The sequence below is a fragment of the Pseudonaja textilis genome, chromosome 5 (assembly GCF_049901715.1).
Source record: "Pseudonaja textilis isolate UNSWEBS1 chromosome 5, rPseTex1.2, whole genome shotgun sequence".
Lineage (NCBI taxonomy): Eukaryota > Metazoa > Chordata > Lepidosauria > Squamata > Elapidae > Pseudonaja > Pseudonaja textilis.
Genome location: NC_141994.1, coordinates 32,383,197 through 32,410,995, shown reverse-complemented (window position 1 = coordinate 32,410,995; position 27,799 = coordinate 32,383,197). Strand labels below are relative to the sequence as shown.

The following is a 27,799-nucleotide window of genomic DNA, read 5'->3' as shown; positions in this document are numbered from 1 at the left end:
CTATTTAATAATATCCAATATTAGAAGAAATTTGTGAATTTTAAACAATATAGCAATATTTACCATATTTTTTGGTGTATAAGATGCACTCCCCCCCCCCCCAGTGGGTGGAAATGTCTGTGTGTCTTCTACAGTGAATGTTGCTGAAGCCCCACCTGCCCACTGGCCCCCATCCTTCGGCCTCTGCATCCCAACAATTTCCCTCTGCAACAAACAGGCTGGTCAGCTTCAGCACAGCCTGATTAGCATAAGCAGCTGATTGTGGGTTGGATCGGCCTCCCAACGATTGGCTGTTTCAGACTGCAGGGATGGTGCTACCCGGAACAGGCCGAAAAATGGGGCGTGCAGAGGCTGAAAATGGGACACTGAGGCTGAAAACGGGATGCGGAGGCTGAGAATGGGCCACATGGAGGTGGCAATAGGCAATGACAATCATTTCAGCCTGAAACAGGTGATCACCGGGAGGCCAACCCAACCGACAATCAGCTGCTTGTGCTAATCAGGCTGTGATGAAGCTGACCAGGCTGTTTGCTGCAACGAGACAAATTGCTGGGAGGCAGAGGCAGATTTTTGTTTCCTTGTTTTCCTCCCCAAAATCTAGCTGTGTCATATACTTTGGAGTGTCTTATACTCCCAAAAATATGGTACATAACATTAAATTAGAATCTAATTCTCAGTATAAAAAGAGGTGCTAACATGACTTAATTATTTTCACTAATTATATACTATAATCCTCTCTTATAATACTACCAACACTTTATTGATAATAACAAGTAACTTTGTTAGATCCAAATTAGCCAGATGAAGCAATTAAATATAATTCTACTTTGTGGTTTAATATTGTCATTTAAATTTGCCATTATGTCAATGCAACATAATATCAACTTTTGGCAATCATAATCATCACAAATAATGCAACTCATAATTTATTTTGAATTAATAAATGTACTTCTGTCATTTGACTCTTATATCTTTGAAAGAATTGAAATATTATAGACAATTCCTTCCCAAAATGAATGTATTAAGTTGATATTTCACCGTGTTACTGTTTTGTCATTAATGGTCATTACATTTTTTCCATTGTTACAACAATCAATTATTAACATACGCTATCAACAAAATATCACTCTTCTTTCATCATATTATTTTTTGATGTGTGACATTAATCATATTAGTTTTTGATTGTGACTAAATCAACATTATTTCAATATTTCAAAAAGGTATATGCTTGGAATAATTTAAAACATGAATGAAAATTTTGTCTATTAATCTGATATAAACTTAATTGGATCAAAGAAATAGTGCAAACCTACCATACCTTTGCAAAGCCTTTGATAGTCTCATGTTATTTATAAAGTAAAATATGAGCACAATAATTTTTGTTGAACTCACAGTTGGCTGAGAAATTACACACAGAAAATGCCCATTAATAATTTCATTTCAACTTGGAAGAAAGTCTCATTGGAGTGCTACAGGACTATTGCTTGGGTCCTGTACTATTCAACATTTCTATCAATTAACTTGGATAAGGGAGATGGGAAAATACTTAGCATGTTTGTAGATCATACAAAGCTAGGATGACCAGAACCAGAGGGTGAAAACTGCAATTCAGATGCAATGTAACAAATAATTTCCTAACTGAATATATTGCCAGCTAGTGAAAAAGGCTATATATATTAAGTGATTTTGTTTTTATTACTGGTCTTTACTCAGAGGCTACATAATCAATTGTTAAAAAATGTTCTAGTGCAGGGGTGTCAAACTCACGATGACGTGTTGTCATCAACATATCACAACTTTTTCCCCTTTGCTAAACTGAGTGGGCATGGCCAGCGTATAATGCATTTGGTTTGTGGGCCGCGAATTTAACCCTCCTGCTCTAGTGGATTATGAATTGAGTAAGGGGATACACTGTTTCTATGGTTAGAATGGAAGCTTCATGATTAGCAAGCCTGAGTTTGAGATCTGAATACTACAGGGCAGGGTTAGCTCCCACCACCTGCTCCAGCTTCTGCCCAGTTAGCAGTTCAAAAGCATATAAAAATGTGAATAGATAAATAGGTGCTATTTTGGTGAGGACCCATGTGGCGAAGGGAGAGGAGCCTCCATTTGGGCATCCTGCAGGCAATGGGGAAATCAATGGCCAATAAAATCAATGGCAGTCCTGGTAGCTGCTTCTAAGTCCCATTGGCTGCCAAACATCTACTACAGGGGTTTCGAACTCACATTGTCACGGCGGCATCATGTGACGTATTGCAACTCCCCCCCTTCACTGAATTGGCCGTGGGCGTGACCAGCACATAACGTATCTGGCCTGCAGGCCGAGTTTGACAATCCTGATTTACTGTCTCAGATGCAGTAGGCTCCAGGCTTTTCGTAAAATTGCCTATGCTAAGTAATGCACTGAGTAGAAAGTTGAGCTAGATCAGTGGTTCTTAACCTGGGCGATATCAGTTTTCAGGGGGGGCGATGGAATGAAAAGGGGCCACATGGGGATGAAGGAATTGAAGGGGGGCGATATGGGGGCAATGGAGCGAGAAGTTTTGGGGCACTTTTGAGACTTTTTTCGTACAGTGAACCGCTGCATATCTGTCGTACAAAAACATCAGATCGCTCGCTATTAGTGGATTGAACTGTGTTTTAAAATGTTCCTCCAGCTAGCTTCAGTACAGAATGCCATACATATGTGAATACACATCACTCATCTTCATGTGCGTTGCGCAGCAGCCACTCTACCCATTAAATTTGTCTCTCTGATTTTTGTTGCTTTCCTTCTGTAAAAATTTTGTCTTTTTAACCCTTTTTACACTGTGCATGAATATATATTTACCTTGAATCTTAATTTAGTTTCAGAGTTTTCGTCTTAAAATTCTTAGTTCCTGCATTGAGCTTTGTTCTTATGCCCTTTTTGTATTTCATTTTGCGTCTTAAAATTCACTTGTAATTAAATCATTAAATGTTACTTTTTTTCTGGGCATTTCATTTTCTTGCAATTGAATTTTGTTTTCAGTGGTCATTGCATTTAAGTGTCTTGAATAAATAAGATAATAATGAAATACGTGTATCACAAATTTTGGGAATAAAATGATGGGTGGCATCAGAATTTTTCACACAGTTGAAATATGGAAAAGACTGGAAATAATTACTTGCATTGATATGGCCTGATGACAATTTTAAAGAAAACAAAAAATGTGTTTACATAAATTGAAGAATTATTTCCCTGTGTTGTGATTGAGAGGTTATGTTGGGGAAGGGGGACGATGATAACATCCTCAATGGCTCAAGGGGGTGATTCTTTCAAAAAGATTAAGAATCACTGAGCTAGATGACTGTAAGTTCCCCACCAAACCTTTTGGTTTTACATTTTGGGGATTTAGCAATCTTTCTGTAACCAGGAATTACATGGCTGAAAAATCACAGAAAATGTAATAAAGATGAAAAGCAATATTACTGTGATTGAATTCCCACCTTCCCCATATCTGTCAATTTATTTGAGTTTTGAAAAATGAAAAGCCGATTTTTTAAAACTTCTCTGGGCTCCAACCTGCAAAAAACTTGTGCTATTGGTCAGTTAACCATTGAATATCAATTGCACAAAGCTGGAGACTACATGTGACTTGTGAAATATGAACTGTCCCCATTATACGTAAATTAGACTATATAAGCACTCTTCTCTCAAAATAATGATAAACTAAGCATTTAATCATGGTGCTGCAGTGGTTAGAATGCCGTATCGCAGGCTAATTATGCTGACTGCCAGCAGTTCAGCAGTTCGATTCTCACCAGCTCAAAGTTGACTTAACCTTCCATCCTTCTGAAGTCGGTAAAATGAGGACCCAGATTGTTGGGGGCAATATGGTGACTCTGTAAACCTCTTTGAGAGGGCTGTAAAGCACTGTGAAGTGGTATATAAGTCTAAGTGCTATTATTGTTGCTATTTGTATAGAAATATGATAGAAGACTGATTACTTTTTCATTCCACAACAGCTTATTTAACTACACTGCTCAAAAAATAAAGGGAACACTTAAACAACACAATGTAACTCCAAGTCAATCACACTTCTGTGACTGTCCACTTAGGTAGCAACACTGATTGTCAATCAATTTCACATGCTGTTGTGCAAATGAAATAGAAAACAGGTGGAAAGCATAGGCAGTTAGCAAGACATCCCCAATAAAGGAGTGGTTCTGCAGGTGGTGACCACAAACCACTTCTCAGTTCCTATGCTTTCTGGCTGATGGTTTGGTCACTTTTGAATGCTGGCGGTGCTTTCACTCTAGTGGTAGCATGAGACAGAGTCTACAACCCACACAAGTGGCTCAGGTAGCGCAGCTCATCCAGGATGGCACATCAATGCGAGCTGTGGCAAGAAGATTTGCTGTGTCTGTCAGAGTAGTGTCCAGAGCATGGAGGCGCTACCAGGAGACAGGCCAGTACATCAGGAGACATGGAGGAGGCGTAGGACAGCAACAACCCAGCATCAGGACCGCTACCTACGCCTTTGTGCAAGGAGGGACAGGAGGAGCACTGCTAGAGCCCTGCAAAACGACCTCCAGCAGGCCACAAATGTGCATGTGGCTGCTCAAATGGTCAGAAACAGACTCCATGAGGGTGGTATGAGGGCCCAACGTCCACAGGTGGGGGTTGTGCTTACAGCCCAACACCGTGCAGGATGTTTGGCATTTGCCAGATAACACCAAGATTGGCAAATTCGCCACTAGCGCCCTTTGCTCTTCACAGATGAAAGCAGGTTCACACTGAGCACATGTGACAGACGTGACAGGGTCTGGAGACACCGTGGAGAATATTCTGTTGCCTGCAACATCCTCCAGCATGACTGGTTTGGCAGTGGGTCAGTAATGGTGTGGGGTGGCCTTTCTTTAAGGGGCCACACAGCCCTCCATGTGCTTGCCAGAGGTAGCCTGACTGCCATTAGGTATCGAGATGAGATCCTCAGACCCCTTGTGAGACCATATGCTAGTGCGGTTGGCCCTGGGTTCCTCCTAATGCAAGACAATGCTAGACCTCATGTGGCTGGAGTGTGTCAGCAGTTCCTGCAAGACAAAAGCATTGATGCTATGGACTGGCCCGCCTGTTCCCCAGACCTGAATCCAATTGAGCACATCTGGGACATCATGTCCCGCTCCATCCACCAATGCCATGTTGCACCAGAGACTGTCCAGGAGTTGGGGAATGCTTTAGTCCAGGTGTGGGTGGAGATCCCTCAGGAGACCATCCGCCACCTCATCAGGAGCATGCCCAGGCATTGTAGGGAGGTCATATAGGCACGTGGAGGCACACCACTGAGCCTCATTTTGACTTGTTTTAAGGACATTACATCAAAGTTAGATCAGCCTATAGTGTGTTTTTCCACTTTAATTTTGAGTGTAACTCCAAATCCAGACCTTCATGGGTTACTAAATTTGATTTCCATTGATAATTTTTGTGTGATTTTGTTGTCAGCACATTCAACTATGTAATGAACAAAGTATTTAACAACAATATTTCATTCATTCAGATCTAGGATGTCTTATTTTTGTGTTTCCTTTATTTTTTTGAGCAGTGGATATAAACTGCTTTTTCCCAATATGGTTAGGCAATTCATACTGTCATCTGATAGGTAATATTAAATTCAGTGTAAACCAATAAAAAAAGAAATATTGAAACTATACATGAAAAATATAAGGCTTTATAAACTTTTTCTGCAATGCAAATAATAAGCATAGAATATCCTGTCAACAGCTGCAGAAATATATCATAAATTTGTGTTTTTTCTGAAGTGCTAGTTTTTTTTATGAATACTATCCCTGATTTATTACAATCTTGTTGAATTACATATTAACATCCTGAAGCATGAATGCATATTTTACACTAATTGTATTTTTAGTTCATCTTAGTAAATATTTTAGAAGTGTGGTTATTCAAGAATAAGTAACTATAGCTAGTAATTTACATTAAATAATGATATATTAATTTGAAAACACTTACTCAGGAGAATTGAGGTTGAGACCTAAAGTTGTCAAGTCACTTCCTAATGCAAGATGTACCATACCAGGGTCTGTCTCTGCTGCCCTGATGAATGTTAACAAACCGATCATTCCAAACTGGTCTGTCACCATCCCTTGTGGAATGTTGGTAACCCGACCTAGAAAAACATAAATAAGAGTATTATCTAATAATAGAGAACCAGTGTCATCTGAAACATTAGTAAAAAAAACAAAAAACCAAGTTTAGCAAGCATACCATCGGGTAACACCTGAATCCCCTTTTTCTGCTGGTTATTGTTTTGCGTTGTTGAACTTTTATCTCCAGGAAATTTTGGACCATCTGCACTAGAAGATGTTTTGCCTGATGTATTCAAATTCTGTTAAGAGATATAAAAAAAATCAATATAAAAATTGTAAAAAAGATACATGACTATCTAATTTAGTTATCAGGTGTTTACAAAATACCACACTCCAGAAGTTTCTCTCAACTCTTATGTTTGTATATTTATATAAGCTTATGAAATAAAATTATCAATGTATCAACACATTGTTAGTAACAAACAGTTTGCCCATTATGTACAATTCAAAGATGACAATAGATAACATATTGTCTGGGATCATTAGTATTTTTAATGACAATAAATTAAACTTCAGTCCTCCCAATATTAGTTCTGATCAGAGAGACTGTGTTCAGCCATTTGACATATAGGTTTCTAATCTAGGTTCTGTGCAAAGCCACGTGCATTTTACTAGCTAAGATAGACGTGCCAAACAGACAGAGACTATGACTAACCACTTTAAATTAGTAAGTATGATTGAGGACTCCAAACACCTTACATTTACATGTTTTATATGTACTGTATTAGAACTTTAAATTGAGAAATATTAATACATTTATTTATTTATTTGCAGACTCCCTGAAAGGATCTTGGGGACTCACAGAAGTCCCCAGTCCACAGTATGAGAACTGCTACCCTAAAGCATTTCTCTGAATGCTTCCCTTTAATCAGAAGTGAAGCAAATGGAAATTGGGCAAATTTCCATTAACAAACACAGCACTGCATTTGAAGAATGTTGTCCCCAACTTTGTTAATTACTTCTGTTATTCAATATGGTTAGACAAGGACTAGTTCGCTTTGTTTGTTTCCCATCATTTTTACAAATAACTCAAGGTGGCAAACAAATCCACACACCTTCCTCCTCCCATTTTCTCCACAACCCTCTGAGATGGGTTGGACTAAGACAGTGTCAATGGCCCAGTTCCCCAGCCAACTTTTATGACTAAGGCTTTCACCCATGATGTAACTGCCTTCTTAAAGAAGCATGCGTGGATACATGTGTGTGCATGTGTGAATTGTTCTCTCTGTAAATTAAGACAAACTTACAGGTTTACTGTCATCATTACTTGATGTTGGATCTTTGTAGTTGGAGCCTGGTAATGCTGGAAAATCTTCATTGTGTATTGAAAAGTCCTGGGTTTGCTCATTTGCTGGTTTTGTTACCATCCCAACTATATTGGGAGATAAATACATCATACTGAATTATTTAAATTGTAATTGCTATAATTTCCATTTTATTTCAATTTATTTGTACTATTTTATTATTATGGATTTTAATTTTCATGTTGAAAGTAAGGCTTAAAACATTTGAAAATTAAAAAGATAGAAACTGAGTAAATGAAATTGTACAATTTGATAATTAAAATTTTCTCTAGCATATGATTTTACTTTAACAAATATAGAAAAAGTAAAATATCCATTTCAAACCTTCTATTTGTAGAAACAATAATGAATTTAGAGGAATATATTGATACTATTCAGATTTTGAGTTCTTTAAACATTATTATAATGTTTAGCTATGAAGCTAACAAAAATTTTAAAGAAAAATATACAATTAATGTAAATGTGTAAATTAGGTTTTAAAAGGCACTAGCAGTTGATTATTTTTCAAAACTGTTTGGTTACATTATTACAATATACCAAATTGTACTAATGATTTACAATAACTAAATGAAGGTATAAAACTGTAAGAAGAAAATACAGTATATGATTGAACCACTAAAACTAATTGTATCTAAGATCAAAGGTATAGTTTATGCATGCACACGGGATATACAAGATAGAGGCAAATGGCTATATTAGCCCAGTCCCCACATGCGGAACCTCAAGAGGATTGTGTGAAAGAATCTTTTCTTATTCTAAAATTAGCTTGTCTTGATTCTAAATCTTTGCCTTCTGTTACTGTTGCTTGTGGAGAACAAGAAAAACTATATTTACAGTACCTTTTAGTATTTCATATGCATTACAATAATCTATTAATAATCTTAATCTATTCTGGCCTCCTATATTTATCACCACCAGTCAATACAGCTATACCATGATAACTAGGACATCTAGACTTGCCTCCTATTGCCTTTCTGACAAGTTCCTGCATTTTATTTTATTTGTTTTGTTTTGTTTTGCAAAGAAAACTTTTGCTTTTCCACTGTCTCCTTCCTCAGGCTGAAAGAGTGACTGCCTCAAAGTCACCCAGCTGGCTTTGGCCCTAAGGTGGGAACAGAACTCAATGTTCTGTTTCTAGTTTTGTGCCGTAACTAGAACACCAAACTAGTTTTCTTGGTGCTGGTGTCACCTTTAAAGTTGTTGTTGACGACCTTTAAAGCCCCAAATGGTTTGTGGGGATTATTGACAGAACCACCTTTTCTCACTCATTTCTATGTGTCCTGCATTCTGGCAGGAAAGACATGCTGTGAGCACCATCGGCCAAGGAGTATCAGACAGCAAGATCTTGAAGAAGATCCTTTTATGTCATTGCATCTGATTTCTGGAACATCATTTCTTATAAGATTAAGTTGGCCTCCATCCTGCTGGCCATTTGTAAGGCCCTGAAGATCTGGTTCTATGTTCAAGCCTTAGGTACCAGATATGTGAAAGAGCCCTTATAGTGGTTGTGTTGAAAGATTTTTATGATTCTTGGACATCTGTATGTTTTATTTTTGATACATTTTAGAAATGTATATACACTATTTTTATTTATTTAAAAATTGGACACCACCCAGAGGCATGTGAGATGGGAAACTGTATGAATCAAATAAATAATTGGGTGATAGAAAATTGTGAGAAAAGGTAAAAAGAGTAAAGACACTAATATAAACCCTCACCATTTTATACCTATCTGTTCAAAATTCCAGTCAATTCTATACATTTATTATCAGCAAACAGGTTTTGGGATGGCAGCTAAATAACCTACAGGGAATTTTCTTTTAGGAACCCTTTATTTCTCAGGCAAAAGACAGATTAAATAATCACAACAGGAGGCCAAAGTTTAAGTTTAGCAATAGCTGTTATTAATACTTAAGATATCACATGGTCAATGCTGCAAAGACATGAGATTCACACTCACCATAGGGTGCCCTTCCAGCTAGAGGGTTTATTAATGGAGTTGGATTTCCACTTCCTTCCCTTCTATTTCTGTCGGCTAGTGCTGGAAAGTCTGAAAGATCTAGTCCTGTAACATTTTCACTGCCATCTAAAAGAAAATATGTTGTTTTCAAGTTTATAAATGTCCAATAATGTATCTGGAGAACCATGCATTCATATCATAAATAGACAATTCTGTAGAAATTTAATAATTATTATATTCCTTTTCTTCCAAGTTACGATACCTGTAACTTGGGAGAAAGAAGACAAGAAGTAGAGGAAAGAGAAGGAAAGAGCAAGTAGTGATTTAGCCCTTTAAAAGAAACAAGTTTAAATGATAAGTATTAGCCTTATGCAGTATCATGCACATGATACTGAAAACAGGAGAGTTCAAATATGCTTATATCTGCAGGAAATCTATCTATGCCAAGAGTCAGAGGTCCAAGAAATCTCTGTCCTATCTTGCTGCCAACTTCACTTGTCAGAAGATGGTAGAAAGAACAAACGGGTATGATATCCCAGACATAATTCTTACCAACAGGGAGGAATTGAAGAAGTGAAGGTGACAGGAACCTTGAGAGAAAATGGCCATGTTATCCTTGAGTTCATGATATCAGGGGGAAGAGGAATAGAGAAGAGTCAGACTTGTATACTGGATTTCTTGAATTCAGACGGAAGGTAGGAGGGATCAGGCTTGAAATCCTGAGGAGAAAAGTGTCTGGAAAGAATGGGAAATCCTACTAAACAAGGTACCGAAGGCACAATTATAAAAAAATTCGTACCAGAAGGAAAAACTGAAGACATCTTAAGAGAACATGTGGATACATTTATACTGTCTAAATGCTGAAAAGAAAAAGGGGTATGAATACAAAGTGGAAGGAATGGTAGTAAGTAAGGATACAAGGTAGTCAGCAGAAACTGTAAGGTATGTTTCAGAAAGGCTAAAATGCAAAATGAGCTAAGGCTTGCAAAGAAATACTTCAAACAACAAAAAGGCTTTTTGGAAGAGGTGAGGTGTACATCAGAAACAAAAAGGCAAAATAAGGTCTGCTGTGTGCAGAAAGAGATAAATTGGTGATGGATGATGGACAGAAGGCAGAATATTTTATGTGTACATTTTCAGAAGGGAAATTAGGCCTTAATTGGCCATTTAAATTAGATTGGAATGTAGTATTAAATGCGATCTATGGTAGACAATGTGCTTTTCAACATTTTTAATAATAACCTAGATGAAACTGAGGGAATAATGATCAAAATTTCCAATATGACAAAACTAGGAAGAATGTCAAATACTTCAGAAGAGAAAGAGAAGATCTAAACAGGTCTGAACACTGGATCAGAAATACAGGATGAAATTTAACAGGAAGAAATGTAAAAACTTGCACCTGAGAAAGGCACAAAAGTATAAGATGGGAAAGTTCATGTGAAAAAGATCTAATTGATATATTATATAATCTAGCTGTGTGATGAAGTGTTGCTGAAAAGGTAAATGCTATATAGTCCAGATCAGGAAAAATAATTTTTCCACACTACTGTATTTTGCATATTTCTGGGCATCACGTTTTTTTTTTAAAAAGACTGATACATGGGAGTGCATCAGTGAACACTAAGATGATGAAAGCACCAAGCCCTATGAAGAACAGTTAAAAAACTGTGCATGTTTAGCCCACAGAAGAGAAGACTGAAGTATATAATAGCAGTCTTCAAGTTCCTAAAGAGGAAATCTATCATTCTACATTCAGACAGGATCTAAATCAATGACCTGAAAGTACAGGAAAGGAGAGTCAGATTAAATATTACAAGAAATTTCCTGGCAGTAGGAACTGTGAACCAGTGGAATAGCTGCCCCAAGAAGTGGCATGTCCTCCTCGCTGGAGGCAGGATAAGCATCTGTCCATAAGGCTTTAGCAGATCTGAACTGAGTGGGGCATAGAAATAAATGATCTCAATTAACCTTTCCAAATTTATGAAAATTAACAAATACTTGTGATCCAAAAACTATTCACCCTAGGCTTTTCTGTTCCGGAGTAGTGTGAGAAGATCTACTGGCTGGGAATAAGCAGACACTTTTTTTTTTTTGCTTATATTGTAGATTTAATTGTAATTTGTATTTGCTTTTAGTTTTTTTTATTGTATACTGCCCAATAACATGATCAAATGAGTTGGGCAGTATGATATGTATCTAATAAATAAACACAAAAAGCCTATGATTCCAGCACTGTTACACTCTGCTTCATTCAGTCTTGCAGTTACTGTACATCTATGACAACATATGAATTAGTGGATTTGGTTGATAATTAAAACTGGAGGGCAAAGGATATAAGGGGCTATGGAAAAACTGGCAGAATCACCTCTTTCACTTATGAAAATGAAGTCTACTGAAGACCATGAATATCTATACAAATACTAAGAAAGTAACATAAAATACACACACAATAAGCTTCAAAATGAAACTCTAAAGAATGAGGATTTAAAATAGGCTTACCTGTTCCATTAAAAATATTACTTGATAAAGAGTTATTCATTCCAAATGCCTGATTCCTATTCATTCCAAATCCAGACATGCTAACATAAACAAAAGAAAAGAAAAAAGAAAGTTAACATATATCCTCTAAATAATCCTCTAAATAAATATAGATCACCTTAGTTTGATCTACAGGAGATGAAAAAATTATACATAACTAGCATGTCACTCGTATTGTCTATTTTTTATATCTTCACTCCTCCTCAATTGATCAGTTTAAACATAACATAAAAGAATAGCTTGCTTGATAATAGTGCCAACCAGCAATAAATGGGGGTCATATGGTTGGTAGCAAATGTTTCTCATTTGTGAATAAACATTCTGGCTAAAATAGGAAGTGAGTTACTGGCTCTGTTTTATAAATTGGAAATAATCTAGGCTGATAACCCATCTATGAACTCTTAATGATTATATCCCAAACACAGATAGGAGCCTGATGGAAGAGTCAACCCATAAATGCTATCCAAGAATTATAATCTCACTACTGCAACCTTTAACAGGAGATAGCTGCGCATTGTTATGTTAATGCCCCCAAAGATGCCATGAAATATAAACTGAATTGGATATAAAACATTTAAAAATGAACACTCTGTGTATTCCAAGGCCATTGTTTGAAACAAACTGTTATTTAAAAAAACATTGGGCTGATACTGCTGATCTGTAACAAAACCGAATTGAAAGTAAAATGCAGCTCTGATGATCTATAAAGCATGATCAATCCAACAAACTTTTAAGAATCAAAGAGATCCAAAACTTCTTCCTGAAGTTACAACAGTATATATCATCTTGTGTGTCGCAATCTTTACATGGTTTACAAACAATAAAGATACTTCCTTAATGTCACATCTCATAATTCATAAGCATAATACTATTTCTACTTTGTCTTTCTTCCTGTTTCTCACTGTCACTGTTTGTTTTTTCCATTTAGTCCTTTCTTTTTTATACGCAAAAACAATTCACAAGGAATATACCACTAGGTATATTTGTACCACCTATGCTTGAGAAAGGACTTAGCCATGAATATAAGAATATATGCTTATTAATATGCTGTCTATAACAGATGAGATGCAACAGAAATATTAATCATTTAACTGAAAATGGATCTTTAATTGGTAAGTTAGAGACTCTTGGGAAAAGTACGAGAAACAGGAATAACTCTAACACCATTTACCCGTTTAGTTGAAACATTGTATTTGATACAGATATTTTCCTAAACAAGTATTAATAGTTGCTATTTTCAGTCAACAAGTAACCAAGACTGATACACTGAGTTAATATAATGATGGGAAAAAACTGCCTTTTACTTAAGGGATCTAAAAGAAGAAAAATTAGACCATGAATTCCTATTTAATATTTGCTTTTTTTTCTACAATCTTTTAAGTTCGGATAGGAAAATTGTAATTTAAAAGAGAATCTAATCCAAAACAGGCTTCAGAAGTCACATATGACATAGCAAATAATTTTGGAAAGAAGATTAGTTTGTAAGACATAAGGAGTTTACTCAGAACTAAGGATATATCATCCCAGTGATGAAACAATCATAGCAAAACACAATTTATTTGCCTGCGGTACATCTTGAAATATGCTCCACTTTATCAGAAAAGTAGTGTGCATAGGAATGGAGAGAAATGAAAACAGAAGCTCTTTGTGTAACTGAGTGTCCTTCATATAACACAGGATATACCACTCTAAATTTATCATTACCTGTTCACAGTAAAAGGTTGTCGAGAGGGTTGTTGCTTTGGCATACAAATTATGCTGGGTGAACTTCGATTAGGACTGCCTAAACCTGAACTGCTCATGCTGTTTGTCCTGCTTGGAATTCCAATGCCCTGGCCAACCTGGGAGTGGTTCATCATATTCCTAGGATTCATAGGCAATATACCCCTGAAAAATATGATGCAATAATATCATTATTTCTACTTTGTCCAAGCCAATCATTTCTAGGGTAAGTGGACATTTTTATACTCACATGAAATGAGTCATTTTATACTGAAGACCACCAGTTGTCCATCTTTTTCATTTGTATCAACTGAGACTGGTAGCATTTTTGAAATTTCAGATTTACATTGAACTCCAAAGTTCAATTAAGCTCAGATATTTTTTAAAAAAATATTAGTGATCAAGATTCTTATGCTCCACGAAAGCTCTAAACGGACTTGGAAAAATCAGTATGGGCTTATAGGCCAAAGCTGCAGTTCTCAGACTGCGCACTATGGTGTCCCAGGATGCGGCAGCAAACACTCAGGGATATTTCATTAATTAATAAATAGAACTATTAGTAAGTTCACTGGAGGTCCCTAAGCTTCTGTTAGGGCCACTGAAATTCAAGAAAGCCCCAGAACCCCTAGGCTAATGCACCAAATTACAATTCCTACTGAATTTGGAATCCTGAAGAATCACAGAATATCATCAAATAATGCCAGTAATAACAGTTTCATTTGCTATATAAAATTATTTACTTAAATGTATTTTATTTTTTGTAGTAGAATCAATATTGCATTAGAAGTTTTTGCTGTACACATTCACAAAGCAGAAGCAACAATCCAGGAAACAAATATTTGGTTTATTATTTCAAAAATATCTAGAATGTAAACTACTTCTAAGAAAATAAAACGGTATAATAGAAATGTCCTGGAAAAGTATTTGTTATCAATAAATACCTGCTAGGAGATGGAGGCGTGTGAAGTGACATTGTTGGTACCCCTGTTGTTGGTGTTACGTGGCTTGGTAACTGAGTGCCTTGTGATAAGCTGCGATTTAGCTGAGGGGTATTGTTGCTCATCCCCCTCATTGGAAGGCCTAGTGCACCTATTGAAAAAAATTCAGAAGGAGAATGAATGGAGAGAATTAAGGGATAATCTTATCTGTTTGCTTTAACAATCAAAAACAATATCTTAATAAATATCAAAGGAAAATTTAGACAAGCAGACCACCATTTTATAAAAACAAGCATTTAAATTCACTATTCTCAATTTCCAAACTTTACTTTTTATTTTAAAAGGTTAATGAAAGGATTTTTGAGTAGGAGAATTATGGATCGAATATGTAGTTTGCAGGTTTTTCCCAGAAACACTTGAGAATCAAAAAAAAAAATTTTAAGTGAACAAATCCAAGTTAAATAGCTTCTATGTGTGGAAGAATTCCCTAAACGTCTTAGTCAATAATCTGCTTCATACAATTTAAAACATTAATTAATTGTTGATTATCAATTATCAACAATCAATTGCTGAAGATCAGAATAGTTTGCAGAGTACATCACAAGTTTGCATTTCCAACATTTGTTACTAGATATGACACTTACACTTATACTCCAAGTACAATCACAGCTGAAATCTATGCCAATTTACTAAACAATGACAGTAGACTTGCATCAAATATATTATTGTGTACTATTAATTAATTCAATGGTGTCCATCTGCAAGTGGAATGGATATTGCTGGCATAATGGATTTTTTTCTATTTTCCCCTTAAAATAATTCTTCAGGGAGCTTCTGGAGAGGGGAAAGGCAACGGGAGTTATAAGATGGGAAGAAACAAAGAGAAAGGAAGAGAAACAGATGTGAAATTCCTCTTCCCCTATGTCTCCTGAGTAATATGAGTAGGACAGTGCTGTTTTTGTCACAAATATAAAGATTTAGTTTTGATGCAAGCTATGCTTTAAAATCTTAAATTACAAAGGCCAAATGAAGATTTCCTGGAGGGATCTGAGATTTTTTAGCTTATGTATCATATAGTCTGCTTTTTGGAGACAAAAAATAATAAACAAGGCAATATACATTTGTGATCCAAAACTACATTTGAATTTATGTAATAAATCAAACTATTCATATTAATCAAAAGCTACAGAAATATATAAATTGCTTTCTTAAAATATTTTAAAAATATTCCTTCTTTCAGTTTTCTTATGTATTAAATATATGAAAGAACTCTATTTATATCCATGCGGGATGCACACCCATGAGTTTAAGACAGAAAGATCACATGAAAATATTAAGAACAGTAGTAAATAGAAACATCTACTATGTTGCTCATTCTAATATAAGCAATTCTTTTGTAACAGGACAAAGAATTTAGAACTGGGCTTCAAGAACATATTTCAAAAACAGGCTTATGCAGAATATGCAATTGAAAAAAAGAATGGCTTTTTATGCTCTATTTTAAGTCAACTATAAAGTACTGTTTAAGGTAAAACTATAGACAATTTATACCAATACAACAAAGGATAAATAAAATGAAACGTTTATCAAAGCTGAGGTAAAAAGGACTAAAGCTAACATGATTTGTTTGAAAATTTTATATATACATTGGGGGGATGATCAGGCAGGCAGGCATTTGGTATAATGAAAAACATCATGCATATTACCATCTCCCTAAATGAGAAGGGAGCACTGCCAACGATATTGTCTAAAGGGACAAATTCATTCATCTGTATCTAATAGTTCAGCTCCCCAACAGCTTAGGACAGCTGCTACAAATAAGACTATTTTTTGGAGAGAAAAAAAAAATCGTAGAGCTATTGCTTCATATGTCAAATCATAATTTCCCCTTGAACGCTCTGACCAGATTTTCTATTCTCTGCTAATCTTGCATGCAGTTCACAGGTCTGAGAGAAAAAGGCAAATTTCTAAAACATACCACTACCATGCTCTCCTACACATAATCATACAAATAGAGACATTTGATTATGTCCAACTCTAATGAAGAAAACCTTCAGTCTCACACTTCAATTAGAGAGCCATCTAGGATAGTTGCAGACTTAATAAAGTAGACAGAAATTCTTAAATAGAAGCAGAAGTAATTTAGGAGCAGTTTAAAATTTACCCATATCTAGAAACATTTCTGACTCATTTTATTATAATGAAGGAGCCAACCAAATAACCTAGGTATTGATCGTTTTTATTTAAAATCCAAGAAGATGTTGTCCTTCCAAAAATATAATTTACGAATATTCCTTCTGTAATTAATAAAAGCTTGCTATTTATTTATAGGGGGGAAAAACTACTGCCAGATAAAAGATATCTAAAGTTTTTGTGAAATACTAATTTGGCATAAACTGAAATAGCAAATTAGATGAGGTCTAAAACAGCAGTCACCAACTGGTGGGTCACGAGAAGATGTTGGTGGGCCGCAGAGAAATCTCACCCCCCCCCCAAGGCAATTAATTCAGGCTGCGCAGAAACACAAGGCTGCGCTGCCCACATAGCCCGCGGGAACCCTCCCCACCCACTCACTCCTTATCCGGTAAACTTGCCTGCTAAATTGCTGTTTTTCCTTTTTCCGACCATCATCTGTTCTGTTGTGCCGGGACATTTAGATTAGCTAGGAAGCAGGAAATGATTGGATTTCTTGCTTCCTAGCTAGTCTTTAGATCCTCGGCTCTGCTTTTAAGTGTACAGCCGAACCTCCCTTAGGACTGAAGGTTTGCTTGCAAGCAAATTCAGCGCAGACTCACGGCAAGCAAATTTGAGAGACTGAGCTTGCCAATGACAGATGGATAGATCACTGAATGATTCTGTGAGCAACTCAATCTGCCTGCTTTGCCTGATTTTGGGTAAAAGTTGCTCTTTTTTATAAAAAATTCAATATTTACATACATGGTGTGTTATGAGTTAATTTCGTGAGTTTGCTCGCTAGCATATTTTATGTGACAGACTGAGTTAGCCAATGGCAGATAGATTTCTGAATGAATCTGTGATTCTGTGAGCCACTCAATCTGTCTGCTTTGCCTGATTTTGGGTAAAAGTTGGCCTTTTTTTATAAAAAAATCAATATTTATATAAATATTTATAATATTTACATACAAGCCACACTCACAAATTAGGCCACACCCACAGAACCAATTAGTGGTTCCTGGGATCTAAAATTATGAATTTGGTGGTCCCTCAGGTCTAAAAGGTTGGCGACCCCTGGTCTAAAACATAGTCCAGTACTATTATTATCTATTCTTGAGTAACTTAAGTGATAAGAACCTAATATGAGCAACTGAATATTTCATAAAAGTGCTAAAATTTAAAAAGCTATTTATGAATTGTTCATTTTGAATGCCCTCAACTGAAACAACAACTGCTTGCAAGCATATTATGAGAAAAAAAGTTTGTATATTTTAAGATGCGCTTATGCTGAATTAAGGATGTACAAAGCAATTAAAAGGGGTATTTGCATGCTACCATGAGCAAAACATCTGTCCTCAAAACACAAAAGTAGTAGCAGTTTTTGGAACACTTCTGCATCTGCTCTGAAACTTATTTCCAGTTGTCTGCATGTGTACACACAGAACACTTCTGCTGACAAAGCAGAGCAGCTGACTATCATACATATGTACAGTTAACCGAAGACAGTTTCAAAGCAGCTATGCAGGACCTCCAAAGACTCTTTTTAAATACTTTGCACAGCCTTTAAAAACTATATTAATAGAAAAAAAGTCTAAATTGAATGAACCTAATTTAAGGTAACTTACAAATACATACAACCATTGGCCTATTATAAAAATAGATTTCTTACTTTGTTGCCCATATAAACTTGCCCCAAACTGAGACAGCTGACCTGATGTTGATGGTGATGCCAGCATCTAAATTGGAAATCAAACGTAAAAAAAATAGTCAAGGATAGAATATAGTGGTTATAAAATATTAAACACTTTAAAGACAAGCACTGAAACTTTTTAAACACTGGTATTATGGTGTTATATCATGTGACAAGAAGGGACTTTTAAGTTATACCAAGGAGCATGGTAGCCATAAAAATTGAGTGATCTCATTTTCTCTCAAGCCAGCTCACTTCAAAAGGTTGTCATTGTAGGGAAACATGAGGAGGAAGGAATGTTTGATGTTTGCAGTCTTCAGTTATTTGCAAAAATAATAAAGGAAGAATACAAATAAAGTGTCTAATGGAATTATGTTCCATATGCCCATTGCTGTAAAGAAGCTGCAGTCTGTTCTGTCCTTGGGGTTTCCTGGACATTCAGGAAGCAACTAGTATCCAGTTATAAATATCACTTTCTTGACCAAAGTAGAGAAAGAATGATGGCCAGCCAGCTACATATACACTCAGAGAATTATAATTTCAGTTTGGCTTAAGGCTTCAAATCATCAGTTCAGGTAACTAAGGAAATTTAATACAGGTAGCTCTCGATTTACAATAGTTCATTTAGTGACTTTTCAAGGTTACAACAGCATTAAAAAAGTGACTTATGACCATTTTTCACACTTACAACTATTGCAGCATCTCCGTGGTTCATTCGATCAAAATTCAGATGCCTGGCAACTGACTCAAAATTTATGAGTTGCAGTGTCCCACAGTCATGTGATCCCCTTTTACAATCTTCTGACAAGCAAAGTCAATGGGGAAGCCAGATTCACTTCACAAACCCAATTTAACAACAGCTGTGATTCACTTAATAACTGTGACAAAAAAAGTCATAAAATGGGGTAAAATTCACTTGACAAATATTTAGCTTAGCCACAAAGTTTAGGGCCCAATTGTTGTCTTAAGTCAAGGACTGTCTGGACTGTAAAAATCCTTAGCTAACCGAACTCATTACACAGAAATAATACAAATGCTACATTTAGATGTTTTAGATATCTTAGTTGAATTTTGTACTATTGTTGCAATTGTTACTTGCAGTGGCATTATAGGAAAGGAAGTCGAGATGTTGTTTGCAGCTCTATTTGTAGGACCACCACTGGAGAGCATTTGATCCAAAACTCCCTCCCCTTCTTCCTTGTATCTATGCAAAGCCACTGGGAAAAGTTATCCAGCAACTGAGAACCTAGTATCCTAAGTTATACAACCCTGCTATACTTTTACAATTTTACAGAGTGCTCTGCTGTTATAAGAGTAAGAGCAGTAATTATAGCACTTAGCAACAACACTTAGATTTATATATCGCTTCATAGCACTTTATGGCACCCTCTAAGCAGTTTACAGAGTCAGCATATTGCCCCCAACAATCTGGGTTCTCATTTTAACAGCCATTTTACTGAAGGATGGAAGGCTGAGTCAATCTGGAGCTGGTCAGGATCCTGGCAGTGGCAGAATCAGCCTGCAACAATGCATTCTAATTACTGTGCCACCACACTGTATAGTAAAACTAATTGTGTCGGGGTGGTGGTGGTAATTCTGTATAGTATTACAAAAACCTGCCCTCATTAAGCCTAAACTTTAAGATTAAATGTAATATGCACAAAAAACTTACATCTTTTTCTGATCGATGTGGGAACATCGATGACTGGCTGTAGTACATATTTTCATCGTGGTAGTCACTGTCGACCCCCTCTACAAACTTCTTTCTTGAAGCACCAAACATGCTGTTTGTCACCTAGATGATAATATAGAGCATTGTTTCCTTTCATTATTTATAAAATAAAAAACCCTAAGTATTCAAGTAGCATAGATTATATTTGCATACATTTATGCAGGTTTAGTATGATATATAGTAATGCATTTCTGTATGTCTTTACGTATAAACAAACTTTCAGGTTTTGAATTCAGATTTACTCATTTCACCTCTCTAGAAATTAGTTTTAATTATAATGGAGATAAACAATTCAGACTTCATGATTCAATAGTTACATAACCATTGTTCCAGTTTTAAAATGAATGATAAACAATAGCTAAACTAAAACTGGAAGCAAAACCTTAAGAAAAATTGCTGAGGAACATAATAGAGGAGAAAGGAAATTCAAAGCTTATGCATATAATGGTATATGATTCTGATCTTCAGTTTAGAACTGTCAATAAGTTTCTTTCAAAACCAAATTCTACAGTAAGAAGCAATTTAATTCTTTAACTACAGTTTTTAAAATTACTCATACTTATAGCATTTAAAAAAAACGTCATATGCAGTTGTAGGCTATTTTACCTTTAATATTTGGTTGGTTGCCAGATTTTTACTACTTTTAACAGCTTGTCTATATTGCGTTTACATTGTAGAACTATATATTTTTCAGAGAACCTAAGTTACTAGACAAGCATCACATATAAACACGTATAAATAATTGTACCATCTTATGTTCTTATAACAACCTATTGAAGGTAACTTATCACATCAACTTTGCTGATCATTAATGGAGATACGTGTGCCAATTTTTACTCAGTCATAGTAACATTTTACCAAGAAGGTGCATGTTAATATTTGCATATCTGTAGTACCACAATCAGAAAACCAAGTCATGGAGACAATGCCTACAATAGGATAATTCCTTTTGTGCCCAGTCCTATGACATTGAGTTTAACTGAAGGCATTGTTTTTTAACTTCCATTTTATAGAAAGCCATATCCCATCCTCCTCCAATATATTTAACTAGTGTTCTCACTTTATGATTACTACATCCTACTGCACAAATGTAATTATCGCCTACAAAAGGAAATGCTTAACAGACTACAGGGATTATCTTCTTCTTTATTCTAACAGGGCAAAGTAACGAGGAGAAATCTTTAATGGCAGGGATGAAAATCAGGAACAACAAAATACTGTCCTGAATATATTAAACTAGAGAGAACATCCCGTAACAGATAACTCTTTCCTCTTGCTTATAATTTGGGAACTATCACAACTAATGCCAAGCGTTAGACACAAGGTAGAAAAAGTTATATGACATTTTATTCAGTTATTTGAATTAGAAACAAGCTGCAACTGCTCCCATATATACAGCCTTGATACACAGAATCCCATTTCCATTCTATCTGGTTTATTAGATTTACATTTCACCTTCCTTCAAGAACTCAAGGCATCATACAGTGCTCTGGTCTCCAATTTTTCCCCACAGCATATTCCTATGAGAAGGCTGGGTTGAGACTTAGTAACTAGCTCACACGCACTCACTCAGTTTCTTTGGCTGAGGACTTCAACCTTGGCTTCTTCGGTGCCCATTTCATATCTTTGTCAATAGAACACAATAACACTTTATGACAGCAGGTAGATGACTTAGTTGTCAGTAGAGCCCGACACTTCATCTAACCACTAAGAATGCGGAGACCAGAAATTCTTAAACCAAAGAATGCCACGTTATGTTAACACCAGGTATGAAGTCAGAAATATTAGAGACATTATTGAATCAAGTTGTATGAGTTGATTGAGTACTGTAATTTATTTATCATTTTACAATCTACACTGTGCACAAGATTCTTATATGACAATGGATATTTTCAATTAGTGGCAGAAAAAATACATTTTCACCATAAAAGTAACTAGACTTACATCTGCAAACGGAATTAAACCTGTATCCTATTTCTAAGAAATTTTATGGGTTGTGAATCCAATACACTTAATATAAAAAAGTTGATCTGTTTTATCTTACACACCTGAATAATATATACAGAATACAATTAGTGGCCCCAAAATTGTAATTTAATATATAAAGATAATTTGCTTTATAAGGGTAGCCATTAGGCAGTCTGTACAATATCTGAAATGTGCTATAAGTAAAAAAAAAATCAAATCTGGTACAAACCTGATACAGATAACAATGAGAAAACACTATCATTTTGGAGAAATAACCTTACTGAATGGGAGAAAGTATTTTCCTTGTTATATACTTTGATTTTGTTTCTCTTGAAATAATTAAGCTACATTAAGGTAGCTTACATACTCAGCTCCTAAATCAAGTCATAATTAATGCAAATTCAAATAATATTTGATATAGTGCAAATTTATACCAGGTAACTTCCTTTCCTTCTCTCCTTCATTTCATTTATGTGCCACCCATCTTGTCAAGAGATAAGTTTGGACAGTTTACAAACATTAAATCTACTACACATTAAAATAATAAAGCAAAAAAAAAACCCAACCCTAAAGATGGGGAGGAGGGGAACACTAAGTAAATTTAATTTTAAAATTCAGTTAATGAAGCCAGTACATGCACAGTTTTGTTTGGGATTTTGGACACTGCTAATCTTTATATATGCAAATTGGAGAAGATTCCTTCAAATGAAAACTAAACAATTTTTTAAAGAAAGAAATCCATTATTATATTAGAACAAAAATCTGATATAATTGAACAAGAATGTATTGTTAGAAACACTTAAAAAGGATGTTAGATTGCCTGACTATGGTTTGTTGTTCATTTGCTAGTTTGTCTTTGATTCTTTGCAACCCTATGGACCAGGCCCCCCCTGTTCTCCGCTGTCTTCCTTAGTTTGCTCAAATTTATATTCATTGTGTCAATGACTCTATTTAACCATCTCATCCTCTACCTGCCTTCTCCTTTTGTCCTAACTACAGTAGAATGTATTTATTTTTATTTGGCTTTCTACAACTACTCTGAGACTTTGTTAATTATATGTTTCAATTGTAAGTACATTCGTATTATCCTTTACTGTAAAATTTCATTAATATATTTTTTCCTGAACACAATCACTCTGCTAAACAAATAATTCCCACAACACTGTCCAACTATTTACTAAGTCTGCATTACTATCACTATTAATCTTCTCATCACTCCTATCACCCATTTCTTCCCACTTGCGACTGTATGACTAACTTTGTTGCTTGTATCCTTATGATTTATATTGACTGTTTCCTAGTATGATTTGATTGCCTATTTGTACCCTATGACTATATTAAGTGTTGTATCTTATGATTCTTGACAAATGTATTTCTTAAGCACCCAGACAAATTCCTTATGTGTCTAATCACCCTTGGCCAATAAAGAATTCATTCATTCACTATAAAAGAAGTATACCTAAAACTTTTTATTTCTTATTTTCATCAAGCTGGAACCTATTACCATATTTTCCTTAGAAATATTATTTTGAATAGTGCAAATTGCAATGTGACCATTTTAAGGGATTTATTAACTGTACTAACTGAGATTTACCTGCATCTTATTTTTATAAATTTAATCTTTACAATTAAAGTTTTTTTTACAGTGAAAATGATTTCTTAACCTATCAATTTTTGTATGTTGCTTTGGACTGGCTTGATTTCTTATGTTTTAACTTTATACTCCCAATATTTTCTCAAATGTACTGCAGATTAGATTCTCTTTTACAGTAGAGGTAGACATATAACAAACAATCCCTGCAAATGATAAAACTAGGCAATAGTTGTATGATTAGGTGATCAATAAAATAAAGCTGAATCCTAAAATGGTAGAGGCATTGTAAACTTGTAGTTTATGGGCCTGGAAAATTGAAAAGCCTTTGTCTTTGAACAGGGATGCAATCTCTCTGAAAGAATAAGTGTACAGACTAGGTAAATTTCTGAATGTATATTTATTACTGAAGATATAGGTGACATACATTGTCTGGAATGCATTCAGCAATAGTAATCTTTAGTAACATTTTAGAGTCTTGTAATACATTCTACCTAGGTTTGTCCTTGAAAATTATTTGAAAATTTCAAGAAACACAGAATGCAGCTGTGAGATTATTTCTAGAAAAATCTTCAGAAACTATATAGCACTGGTCTTTAAAAAAACTCTATTACCTCATGTAGACATTTCTATGTCTCCTAGTTGGAAGAAATATGTCACTCTTTTGTTTTGCTACTCTGGCCTTGAATTTCCCTTTTTTGACAGAAACATTCTATTCTAGATGAAATTTATCTTTTTACCCTTGCATTTGGGATTTAGCCCTTGAAATGTCTCTTTGTATTACTTCTTGATTGTTTTTAATTAGTTATATATATTACAGAATTTTATTCTTGTAACTGACCACATTTGGTTTACGGTATTCCAAATAAATAAAATTAGAAAGTAAATATAAGCACTTTTGTCCCAATTACTAAGAATCAATACCTTTAAAGGCAGCTTCTGAAATGGGAGTTTGTATAATTACCTGAGAACGCCTTTTCTATCTACGCTGCAGGAGAGTCCACGAATGGGATATGACTCCTCCCTCTGACTTCATAAAAAGCCTGCCACTATAAAAAGCCAGCCCCTAGCTGGCACACCATTTTTTAGGCAAAGGTTCTTGACAGACTTAACGTGTCTCTGGAAGATAAACAGTGAAATGGGTGGGGCTGGACTCTCTTGCAGCGTAGACAGAAAGAGCATTCTCAGGTAATTATACCAACGCCCATTCTCATCCATGCTGTGACGAGAGTCCAGGAATGGGACATACCCACGCCTGCATGTCCACGGGAGGGCCAATATCTGGTTCAGTCACTCTGACTGTAGTACCACCTTCTGAAGCACCCTCCATCCAAGAAGCCTCAACCGAAGCGAAGGAATCCAGGCGATAATGCCATATAATGCGAAAGGGACGTCCAGGTAGCTGCTCTGCAGATTTTCTCCAGCGAAGTTTGAGTAGACCAGGCAGCAGAAGTTGCTGCACTCCTAGTGGAATGGGCTGTGACGTTCTTGGGAACCAGCAGGGACAAAGTTTGGTAGGCCTTGGAGATGCATGTTCTAATCCACCTATCAATTGTCGATGAAGCCATCTTGGTCCCCAAGGAAGTGGGATGAAACGACACAAACATGGCCTCGGATTTTCGAAAAGCAGTTGTCCATTGATGTAGATCTGGAGGGCCCACCTTACATCCAACTTATGCCACTTGTGCTCCAACTCATGTTGTGGTGTAGGACAGAAATTTGGTAACACTATGTCCTGCGCCCAGTGGAACTAAGAGTTTATTTTAGGAAGAAACATAGGATCTAGCCTTAGAACCACCCTGTTCTCATGGAAAACACAGATCCTGTCTGATGGAGAGAGCCACTAGTGCTGATACTCTCCTGGCAGATGTAATGGCCACTAGAAAAACCACCTTAATGGTCATCAATTGGAGAGACACTGATCTAAGAAGCTCAAAAGGGGGACCCGTAAGGGCCTGCAACACTTTAGGGAGGTCCCATGTGGGAAAACTATGTACAACAGGAGGGTGAAGGTTAGCCGCTCCCACTCAAGAACCTATGTACTGAAGGATGATGGGATAAGGAAGCATAATCTTCCCAGGATAGAACTGACGGCGGAAAAGTGTTAGGTGCGAGTCCCTGATCTAGCCCATCTTGAAGAAAGATTAACACATCCGCAACAGAAGCCAAAGAGGGGTCTAGTACCGATTTAGAGTACCAGGAACAGAAGACCTTCCAGGTAGCATCATAGATGCGGGCGGTGGAAGGTTTTCGGGAAGCCTGTATAGTATCAATCACCTGTCAGGGAAGTTGGAATTCCTCATAGATTGCCGCTCAAGCACCAAACGGTTAAGCGGAACTACTGAGGATCCAGATGGAGCAAGGCTCCCTGATGCAGAGAGATCCTGTTGGCCAGGATCCTCCATGGCTGGGCTACAGACAGATTCACCAGATCTGTGAACCAGAGACTCCTGGCCCAATAGGGTGCTAGGAGAATTAGCTCCGCCCTTTCCTCGAACAACTTCCGAATTTCAGCCGGAATGATGGGAAGAGGGAGAAAGGTGTAGAGGAGCCCTGGGGGCCAGATGCTCCAAAGTGCATTGGTCACCTCCGCTCTCTGGGTTGGAAATCTGATGAAGAATCTGAGCATTCTGAGGAGTGGCAAAGAGATCTACTGCTGGAGTTCCCAATCTGTGGGACAAAGCCAGAAACAATGAAGGGTGGAGACTCCACTCCAACTGATTGACTCTGGACCGACTCAACCAGTCAGCCTGAATATTGTTGACCCCCGAAATGTGGTCTGCCCTGATGGATAGAAGGTGTCTCTCTGCCCACTCTCCAGCGTTCTGCCTCTCTCATCAAGGCCCTGGACCTGGTCCCCCCTTGCCTGTTGACATGGGCCTTCGTAGCCACATTGTCTGTCATGACCAAAACGTGGCAACCCACCACCCTGTTCTGGAAGTGTTTCAGGGCTAGGAAGATGGCCCTGAGTTCTACCCAATTTATGAGGCATGCCCTGTCTATCTGACAGGGCCTTGAGCTATCTCGCCGGATAGATGGGCTCTCCAGCCATGAAGACTGGCATCTGTGGTGAGCAGGATCCTGTCTGGCTTCTTGAAGGGATGACCCCGCCAAACTGCCTGAGACTGCCACCATCTGAAGGACTGAAGGACCTGTAGTGGGACATGGACCCTGATGGAAATGTGGCTGGTGCCAATGCATGAAATCATCTTCCCCAGGAGTTGAGACAGGTGAGACAAGGGAACATTGTGCTGCCGCCCAGTCTGGAGGATGGACTCGTTGAGGCTCTCCCCGCGCTCCGGTGAGATGAAAACCTTGCAGCATGATGTATTGATGATCGCATTGAGATGAAGCAGCCTGGTCATTGGGGAGAGGTGGCTTTTCTTGAGGTTCATCAAAAAACTGTGGTCTCGTAAACACTGCAACGTGACATGAAGGTCGTGATGGGCAGAGTGGACTGACTGCGATTGGATCAAGATGTCGTCCAAGTAACACTGGACCCTCACTGATAGAGCTTGAAGCAAAGCCGCCAATGCTGCTAAGATTTTTGTGAAAACCCCTGGGGGGGGCCACAAAAGACCAAAGGGAAGAGCCCGGTACTGGAAATGCTTGTTCTGGTAACAGAAACGGAGAAACTGGCGGTGAGGCCAGATAGGGATATGGATGTAAGCCTCTGTGAGGTCAATGGTGGAGAGGAGGTCACCCTCCCGAACGCTTTCTAGTATGGAATGCAGGGTTTGCATCTTATCCTGTATGGGATAAATCTGTTTAGGAGTTTAAGATTGAGGATGGCTCACCACCACCCCGAGGCCTTCGGGATCATGAAGAGAGTAGAAGCTTAATCCTCATTGATCCATTGGAACCGGCTCTATGGCTCGTATGTCGACAAGATGTTGAATGGCCAATTCCATGAGGGCCCATTTGGAGCCATCCCTAGGCGTAGGACAGCAAACAAAAAATTGTGGGGTTGGAGAAAGGAACTTAAGCCGGCGGCCCAACCTCATGTCCTAAGCACCCAGGCGTCTGATGTTGACTCCTCCCACCTGGGGGTG

General features: G+C 37.0%; 1 protein-coding gene across 10 annotated transcripts in view; it reads right to left on the bottom strand.

Annotated features, from left to right (window-relative positions):
• Positions 1-27,799, bottom strand: part of CNOT2 (CCR4-NOT transcription complex subunit 2) — a 72,352-nt gene that overhangs the window by 7,327 nt on the left and 37,226 nt on the right. For 5 of the 10 annotated variants that reach the window (XM_087934447.1, XM_026699556.2, XM_026699593.2 and 2 more), the window contains 9 exons: positions 20,129-20,251; positions 18,436-18,502; positions 14,595-14,742; positions 13,636-13,818; positions 11,893-11,972; positions 9,391-9,516; positions 7,374-7,498; positions 6,245-6,365; positions 5,990-6,146 (listed from right to left, as the gene is read on the bottom strand). In XM_087934447.1, the coding sequence (XP_087790573.1) occupies positions 5,990-6,146; positions 6,245-6,365; positions 7,374-7,498; positions 9,391-9,516; positions 11,893-11,972; positions 13,636-13,818; positions 14,595-14,742; positions 18,436-18,502; positions 20,129-20,239 (1,118 nt within the window). In that variant the 5' untranslated portion in view covers positions 20,240-20,251. The remainder of the gene's footprint in view (positions 1-5,989; positions 6,147-6,244; positions 6,366-7,373; positions 7,499-9,390; positions 9,517-11,892; positions 11,973-13,635; positions 13,819-14,594; positions 14,743-18,435; positions 18,503-20,128; positions 20,252-27,799) is intronic. The other 5 variants (XM_087934450.1, XM_087934448.1, XM_087934451.1 and 2 more) reach the window with 1 other exon arrangement.